Source organism: Uloborus diversus, chromosome 4 (genome assembly GCF_026930045.1).
Source record: "Uloborus diversus isolate 005 chromosome 4, Udiv.v.3.1, whole genome shotgun sequence".
In the NCBI taxonomy this organism is placed as follows: Eukaryota; Metazoa; Arthropoda; class Arachnida; order Araneae; family Uloboridae; genus Uloborus; species Uloborus diversus.
The window spans coordinates 176,859,747-176,869,504 of record NC_072734.1 but is presented as its reverse complement, the minus strand read 5'-3'; the positions used below and the strand labels follow the sequence as shown (position 1 = coordinate 176,869,504).

Here is a 9,758-nt window from a genome sequence, read left to right as displayed (position 1 = left end):
GAATGTAGCTTATGAGTCTGTTTTATCCCTGCATATGCTCAGAATGTATGCTAATTAGTCTAGTGTGAAATAAAACGCTAATACAACAAATCCACAAACGAATTAATTTCGTTTTACGCCAGCAATGACGTCACCGGTAGACCAGTCGAGATCGGCGGAACGCACCCAAAGAAAAAATGTTACTAACTTCAACTAATACTTTTGTTGTTTGTTTTGTTTTCGGTGTGAATCTAAATTTTGTCGAAACATTTTTGGTATTTCTCCTGTTAACAAGTAATTGAAACTACTTTTTTATACCTTGTTTAATCTGTTTACATTAAAAAGTGACTTATTATTATTTTCATGTTTTGCACAGCTATGTAAAAGTGCTTGCAACGTTTATTATGCGGTAGAGGAAATTTCACATCAGACTGTCCCTAGAGTAATGTGTAATTAGTTATATATAACATTGTTTTAATTATTAGAAATTCAGACTAGACAGCTTTTCATTGACTTGTGTGTTGATCTTATTTTTTTCATGAACTAATTTCTGCCTTTTTAATTGCATCCAAAAAAGTTCAACATTTTTCTTTGTTTTTGCATTATTGAAATTGTCCTGTGTTGTAATGTTAAAAATGTGTGATATAGTTTATTGTTTTTTTGTGCAACAGTTGTAGGCTGTAGGGGTTCATCTGAGGATGTATCCAGCTTAAAATGGAGAGGGGCACACAATTGGGACAGTTTTTGAAACAATGTAGTTGTGCAATTATGCATTTTGTGTTTTTTTTTACATAAAATGCATAGAGGATATACCCTTTGCCTTCCCACCCTCACCCAGGAAAATTCGAAAGTGAGCAGCCTAAGAGAGTCACTTTTCTAAATTAAATTTTTTTCCTGGTGTATGGAGAGGAGGTTGTGTGTGTTCCTCACACATTTTGTGTTGAGTTTGTACAGAAAAAGTAAGCTTTTGGTGGCTGTATTACCAATCATTCAGGTATGTGTCAAGAGGGGGGTGAGACAACCACCTAGATTTTTTTTCCTTGTCTGCATTTCAAATGAAAGTAGTTGGCACATTTTGAAACAGTACCTGAAAGTGATTGTTTTCTGCACATCGATTTTCATTGGAAATAGTTTGAGCAGTGTGATAAAATTAACGATAACCAGTCGTCATGATTCAAACCATACCAGTCCTCATGATCACCCATATAGGTGGGACAAGTAGGGACTCAAGCCTCCCATTAGAAATTGGAACTTAATTGCTTTTAGGTATTGAAATCGGTTTCCATGCAGAACATATCTGCAGATATTTTGATATGTATGAAATCCACCACCAGCTCAGTCATTTCCAGCCAAGGACTGCAGTTTCGTGCATATTAGCACTCATCAGCCCGGCATAGGAAAGTGACTGAGCTGGAGATGGAAAACCCCTTAAGGAAGCCAAGAGTGTAAACAAACTGGTAGCTAATCATGATATTTTGATATTTTCGATATTTATTTTTTTCATCTACGGTATTTTCAATATAAAAATTATATCAATCATAGTAATATTGTTCATTTACTATTCAAAATAACCAAAAAGTCATGTACTATATTTTTAAGCTGCAATAATACATCATTAATATAACAAAGTAATATAATATTCGTTTTTCATTTTATTTTCATAAAATTATTCGTAATGTAACAATTTTAATTCATATTACAAGTGCCTAATTAACTATTAAACATTAGTCAGAATAAAAGAAAGTATCTTATGACTGTGCACTTACTAATGCATAATTTTTATGTCTGAATCTTATAACTGTGTAAAAGTAGCTAACAGTGTACCGTTTCCACCTCTTGTCTAAAGATAACGAGAATTCATGGTCTTTTAGAGACGTTTAATGTGATCAATATTTACAGCTATTTTACAAGTTACAAATTATTTAATGTTACAAAGATATTCTGAACTACGAGAGCCCATAGTCCGGGGCTCACAGCTCTCTCTGCTCTTCGAGTGTCTCCCCTTCTGACCTGGATTCGTTTGGCGGGGAATGCACCCCTGTTTACAACAGTCAGACGATGTTGACAAAATGCGTTAAGATCTTTTCCTTCTGCTGTCTGACGTTTCAACTGCGTTGACAGGGTGGTTGAAAAATGTTCCCTGAAGTGTCACAGACATCATATCACACCAAACGGAGAAAGTTTATGTGCACAACAAATGTCCAGCTTCGGATAAAATTCAGCTATTTTGAAGATCTCATTTCGAATATTTCTCAGAAAAGGGGAGCAAAGCGGTATTTACTTGTGGTCTGATATTTATCCAGCTCCCATTCTGGTGACAGATATAAAACACCCGCGTAACATGTTTTTCTCACGATGAGTGTGGTCTGGGAAAGAATTTCTAGATCGACCCCACACACTGAATCGAAATAGCAAACAACTGGAGGAATTGCATCGGTATAACAGAAGAAAAATGGATAAAACAGCTAATTCTAAATTAACTCCATTAAAATTGATAAAAATGTTAAATGAAATATTAAATATAAATAATGAAAGAAACCGTAATTTTAAGTCTACATATTGTAAAAAAAATATATAATGATTTGAGGATGCATTTACTATTTTGAAGACTTTAGTTTCTGCTTATTGAAAATATCGGATATATATCAAAATATCCGATATACAGTCGAGTCCCGACTTATGCAAGAGATGCGCGTTCCAAGATGGGACGTGCGGCGTAAAGTTGGCGTAAGTTGAAATTTCGCGTTGTGGAAAAGGGTATGTGTAAAAACTTTTATAAACATACCCATACGATTAAAGACACTTGTAAACACTACCTCAAACTGTTAAAAACCATTTCTTAACTATATAGGGTCAGGTGGGGTAAAATGGGCATAAAATAGCCTACTTTTGGATTTCGACTCAACTATTTTTGTCAAAATATTTTGTTTCTAATTTTTTTTTGTTTTATGTATACATTACATATGTTGAGAGTAGAATTAAATTATTTTCACACATAATTTGATACAAATTTATTTTTGAGAGGATGTGTTTATGACTATATGTTTTCTATGCCCATTTTATCCCATGCAGGTGAAAATGGGTAGCGTGTGGGGTAAAATGGGTATTCATGTCTAATAAGTGATAAAAAAGCATACTATTTGTTCAATACAGTGTGATAATATAGACTTAAGAGTCAGTTAACAAAATTTTACAATTTAATTAAAAAAAAAATAGTGCAAACAGTAAATTTGACAAAATATTAATGACGTTTCTTTCAATCTATGATATCCATACTTGTCATTCTTTAAAAAAAGTAATGGCCTCTATTGTTAAATTGTAGCTCATCAATTTTTTTTTATTTGATGTTTTTCAGTCAAATCCATGTCGTCTATATCAGGAAAAATAAAAATCCCCCATCCTGGATTTTTAAAAAATATTTCATCTCATAATATTTCCCTCTTGCTTGTTTCCTCTAAGTATAATATTTATACCCAGGCACCTGTGGTTACACTTTGCTTCATAAGCATATTTTTAGCAGTTTCTATTCCAGATACTTCCTCTGAATGGAAACTTTCTTTTTCTACTATTTTTTATTTTCTTGTTTTTTAATTCATTATTTTTTTCACTTTCAACTCTTAGCCTTCCTGAAACATTTTTGTCAATACTTCCTGTATTTGCCATCATACATTTCAGTTGTTTTAAATAACTCATGCAGGTAGTTGTCAAATCTGAAGCTCTTGTTGAAATTGCAGACAATATTGCACTTTTCAAATCTTTATAAGGTGACGAAATCGTGCTTTGTGACGTATAATTTTCGGATTGAAATGAGGCTGTGTTCTGAGAATTTAAAGGTACATTAGAGAAATTTGTAGCATCTGATTGTAATCAAATACAAATGTGACGACCAGCAACAGGCTGGGTCCAGCATATTCTGAGGAAATTGTTATTTTGTACACAAGTGCACAAAAACTCTAAAATAAGTATACCGCTGTCTTCTTATCATAGGCGGATTTAGAACTGAGTTCCTGGAGGGGGCAGCATTTTATTTTTTTTTATTATTAGCATTATCAGGTGTATTGATTACAACTAGCTGGATTTAGACATAGCGTGCTTCTAAGCTATTTCAGGGTTTGGGTCTCTTTAGTAGTCTGGTCAACTTCTCTATCGGTGTCAAAAAAGGCCATTTTTTAAAGCTCCCCGCCCCCCCTGCATTATACATAAGGTCTAAGGTGGAAAATGGAGTCCCTTTTAAGTAGGGGATAGAATATCTCCAATTTTAGGGGGTCCGGGGGCTTCTCCCCTGGAGGAATTTTTGTAAAATAGATATAAAATTCTGCATTTTGAAGCCTTAGAAGGGGTAATTGGAACTACTAAAATCTCTGAGACAAATAGCAAAACACTCTTTTGCAAATTACGATAATACAGAGTAAAAATTGTTTTCGGGTTGACAAATCAATTACAACAGTTCTCAGAGAGAAAAAGCGAGAAAGAATAGAAGATTATGCATTGTTATTTACTTACTTTGGCTGTCGGTTCAATTCAATCAGTTTTTGATCACGCCTCCAACCCACCGACAAATACAACAGTGAATTAAATAAAAAATGATCAATAGTAAAAAAATGCTTTAAAAGAAATGGTGTATAGATTTAGAAAATAGGCCCATTTGGACAGTTCATAATTTATACACTTGATAAGAAATAAAGTTGAAGCACACTTTGCTTAGGAATTTCAAACACTCATCTAATCCGTTTCAAGTACTTGAAAACAGTTAAAATTATTTAAGGCACTTAAATTGGCCTTTCCAGTCTCTGAAATTTAGTACTTGATTGTACTGTTTTACAGTATTGTTCTAACTTTGTAAGAAACAACTATTTTAAGCTTGGGGCTTCGGTGGCTAAGCGGTATTGCTCAGCAACTGCTTGCATGCATAGAGGCACAGGTTCGATTCCCCCCTACTGCCCTGGGTGTTCTTCTGATTTCCTTGCATTGTAATAAATCTGAATTGTGCTATCTGTAAAATGTGTCTGAGTAAAAGTCGGAACGTCCACCTAAAATGGGGCTCAGTCAAACGGAAGCCGCTCATATTAGCCTCAAAAGTGGATTAACGCCTCTGTTACCTTGTTTATTACCTTGAATGCTCCAAGGGCCATCAGGAACAACAACAACATTTTAAGTTTAAAAGGAAAAAAAAACTATTGATTTCTCATTACAACAACTTTTTATTTTCAATTACAAGTAGTGCAAAAAAAAAAAAAAAAAAAAAAAAAATAGAGGTAGTGTTTTTTTTTTTTCCCTTCTGGGCTGAACAGATTAACAATATGCAGAAGAAGTAAGATAAACGCAAGTTATGCAAAATAATTTCCAAAATTACTGCATTCGGGATTAAATAAACAGCAATATATGAAACATGTGAGTCACAAAAATTCATCTCAAGAAACGTGAGAACCATGATTTTTATATTTTTGATGCAGGATGTGGCAAGGAGCTAAACTTGACACATTTCGGCATTTCTTCCCCCCCCCCCATCATTTGTTATAAATTTTTAAATTTATGGTTTGTATCACACTTTTTCAAATAAATTTTCAAGGTTTACAAGCACTTTAAAATATATTTTTTTTTATCAAGTACTTTTCTTTTTTTCTTTAAAGAACAAATCATGAAATTTTCCAGAGTTGGGGGCCTTCGACAAAGCGGGTGCCCTCAACTATAGCTTGTTTAGTTTATAGGTAAATCCATTTTTTTAAAAAAAATCTTTGTTTTAGTTTCCAATTTGTTGAAACAGTCGTTGATTATTTTAAGTATAGAGGCTGATTACTTATATTTTCTCTCATCTATTTGCTCTTATGGTTTTCAATTCAAAGTAGTCCTTTTCAACACATTTCAACAACCCGGTAACAGCTTCACTCTTTGTAATACAGTGTACGGTGCCCCCCCCCCCCCCCCCCATCAGAAAAGGACAGTCGCTATTCTCTTCATTTTCACTTCTGAACTTTTCAAAAAAAGAAAAAATCATGATTTTTTTCTTTTCACATTTTTGAAGGTGTGTTGTTAGCATGTATAAAGTTCTCCCAAGACTGGGGGGGGGGGCATTGACCCCTCTCGCCCCCCATAAATCCGCCCATGCTTCTTATTATTTGTTATGATGGAGTGAAGTTTATTTTATTAAGTCATGGCATTGCATACTTTTATGTTTCAATCATTTTAAATTAACCACAAATGAATTAATATTCATTTAAAGGAAAATATGCTGTTGTATCTTTTAAAACAACTTGCTGGAATGATAAGCCTAACCATATATCCATTTTACCTCATTTTCAAAATATGAGATTAAAAATAGAAAAAAAATTATTTTTTCTTCCCTGTAAGTTGAAGCAGCAACAAAAATGTCAAACTAAAGATAATATGAAACATTAATAAAAATTTCTCAAAAATCAGGAGCTGGAGATAGAAGTTTAAGCAGACAACATGCGGCTTGAATTTATCTACTTCAATTTAAAGTATTACCTCTAACTAAAAAATAATCTATTGGAAAAATATATTTTGTGAAACAGAATTCAGAACAGCCAAGTATAATGTCCCACTCAAAAAAATGCAAATTTAGTTTAAAATAATTTGTTTTTAAAACCATATATTTTGACTACCCATTTTACCCCACCTGACCCTATTACTGTTTCTTAAATAAAAAATTGAATTTTTATTTATTGTATATTTTTTTAAAAAAAAACATTTTTTTTAACATAAAAAACTGTTATGATGCACAAAATCAATGACCAATGGGAAAGGAAAACGTAAAATAAAACACTATGGTATGTACATTATGTAGTAAGAAAAACAAATGCACTATGGTTGTTGAAACTTTCTCTTTTTCCTTCTATCGTCACAAACTTTGAATGAAACAGCGCCCTTAGGTGTCGTATTTCATCAACTTTCCCATATAGAATGAAAAAAATAAATGGAAAATGAGGAGTAGTTATTTGTATAAGCAATGATCATACTAGTATGTGTGGGAACTTCCGCTCTGAGTGGTGTCAAAGGGATGAAGGTCCATTCACGAAAAAAACGTGATTCCCTTCGGAAAATTTTCGTGCTGCGGGTGAAGAATTCTCGTTAGGAATAAAATTTTTACCGTGAAAAAAAAAAAACGCGTTATGCCCTTTTCACGTAAGTCGGATCTCGTTGTAGCGGGAGCCGACTGTATATCAAAATATTGGATATTTTCGAAAATATCACAATATTTTCGAACCCTGATTAATAACCACCCGGTGACAACGACTCAATGTTTCCAAGCTTCTGAAAGGTTGTGTGGTTTATAGAGCATTGTGTTATATAGGTCAGCGTTATGAAGGTATTCTACTGTATTTTGAAATGTAAAAGAGAAATGAAAGAAAAATAAATGAATAAATAAAGACAACAAACTACTTCAATTTTTTCTCTGTCTAATTTTATCAAAACATAGTTGGTCAGCTTTTTTTTTAAGTACCTAGGAAGAAAAATTGTAATGATTTAAGAAATAAAAGAAAATCTATTTAGCTAATTTGTGTTACATTAAAAAATTTTGCAAATTTATTAATCTGTAATTCATCTCTAAAGCTTTGCTGGTTACTTTGCATTCATTTTATTGTACATCTTTCAATCATATGTAAAATTCATAAAAACATATGAAAGAAAACAATTTTGTTTTTTTTAAAAAAATATTTTCAGAAAAAAACCACAGGATTTTTTTTAACGACTTGGTTTAAACCAAACAACCCTGTGTGGAATAAGTTAAAATTTAATTGGGAGATTATTAAATATGCATGGAAAATAATCGAACTCTAAGTCATTATACTCTCTGAAGTTAGAACTTGAACAATTGCACTTTTCGAAATTTATCGGAATAACCAACACAAATTGAAACTTATGCCAGTAGCAGTTCAAATCAGCATGCTTTTTCCTGTTGGTTTGTTTTTTGTTTTATTTTTTACTCTATTTTTCAGATTAACTACCTTGACAATGTCTACAAAAGATACTGCAGCTAGTATTGATCAATTCCTTTGTGATTTAAAGAAAGGAAAAATCAAGTATTCAAATGAAATTGCTTGTGAGACGGTTAAACTTTTAGAAATAATTGTGACAAACTCTACATGGGAAACAGCTAAAGATTTAATGAGCATTATTAGTGAAGTAGGAAAGCAAATATCTTTAGCTCAGCCCATGCATTCTGTAGTCAGCAACATGGTGAAGCGTGTGTTGAAGATTATTCGCGATGAGTATTCTAGTGCTCTGGGGAAAGATGATGAGTACGACCAGCAAGAGTCCTTGCAAAAAATGCTGGTTGCTGAAGAGCAAATGGATTTTGCCAAGACACTCAGCAATTTACAAAAATCGATATCTGCAAATTTAAGAGAATTAATGGAGGAGCTGGAAAGGAGCCCTCAAGATATTGCAACACAGTCATTGGAGCATGTCCATTTCGATGAAGTCATCATGACGTTTGGGAATTCCAGAACAGTTGAGAAGTTTTTAAGAAAAGCTGCCTCCAAACGCAAATGTCAGATATTTGTTGCTGAAGCTGCTCCTAGATTAACTGGGCATGATCTTGTGAAGAGCTTGGCAGAAAGTGGAATTCAGACCACTCTCATACAAGATTCTGCAATTTTTGCAATAATGTCTTGCGTGAACAAAGTAATTGTAGGCACGCACAGTGTTATGGCAAATGGTGGCTTGAAAGCTCCCTGTGGAACACATGCCCTCGCTCTGGCAGCCAAATATCATTCCATACCATTTGTTGTTCTTGCACCTATGTTTAAATTGACTCCTCAATATGTATCTTCAACGGATCAAGAAGGATTCAATCATATGTTGTCCCCTGAAGATGTTATATCTTTTGCCGATGATGAAGTACTTTCTGGTGTGGAAGTTATAAATCCGGCATATGACTACGTTCCACCAGATTTAGTAACATTATTGATTTCTAATTTAGGTGGCAACGCTCCTTCTTATGTTTATAGGTTGTTATCTGAATTATATCATCGTGATGACTATGATTTATGATATTTTGTATTTAGCTTGTACATGATGTTGCAAATATTTATTTTTTGAAAGTTATTCCTTTTCTTAGAAATAAAATTTGATTGTACACCAAGTTTTAAGTTTAAAATTTTTTGTACTTTGTTTGATTCTGATTTATTGCCTAATCTGTCTATAATTTGCTTCATAATCTTATCATTCATGGATGTAATGCATTTGAAGAAATTCTTATCTTAATATATAAAAATCTTCTGTGCGGACGTTTGTCACCATAAGGCTTTTAAATGGCTGGACTGATTTTGATCAAATTTTTTGTGTGTAATTAAGTTGTGGCAAGCATGGTTTCGAAGCGCGATTGATCGAATAGGAAACGTTTTCGTTAATTAATAAATTAATTTAAAGATTTGATATTTATAGCTCCCAAATGATTGATATTTATTTTAACCTATTGTTGAGCGAGAACTGAAATAAATATTTAACCCATTGCCACAGGACAATAAGAAAGCCAGCTCTGCTTTTTGTAATGAAATTTCCTACTGTGATATGTCAGTTGAGAATAGATAAAATGTAGAAAGGGAGAGAGTGAGAGAAACCTTCATTTCTTGAAAGCAACGATTTTAGGTCTCGAGATATATTTTAAAGTAAAGTAAAGTTCACGCAAAACGTGTGCTCTGTCGTTGTAGTTGAACCATGCGACCGGATCGGTGATTTAGGTTTTCCTAACTCAAATGATCAGAAAGTACCGTCCCCAGCAATATTTGTTTCTCGGCTCAAATCCATCTGAGTTT

At 33.2% G+C, this 9,758-nt stretch overlaps 1 protein-coding gene across 1 annotated transcript; it reads left to right on the top strand.

Annotated features, from left to right (window-relative positions):
* The first annotated feature begins 200 nt into the window (after positions 1 to 200).
* LOC129221127 (translation initiation factor eIF-2B subunit beta-like) lies at positions 201 to 9,074 on the top strand. Its single transcript, XM_054855572.1, has 2 exons — positions 201 to 273; positions 7,938 to 9,074. The coding sequence occupies exon 2, from the start codon at positions 7,954 to 7,956 to the stop codon at positions 8,992 to 8,994; it is 1,041 nt and encodes a 346-aa protein (XP_054711547.1). The 5' UTR covers positions 201 to 273; positions 7,938 to 7,953; the 3' UTR covers positions 8,995 to 9,074.
* Positions 9,075 to 9,758: the final 684 nt, after the last annotated feature.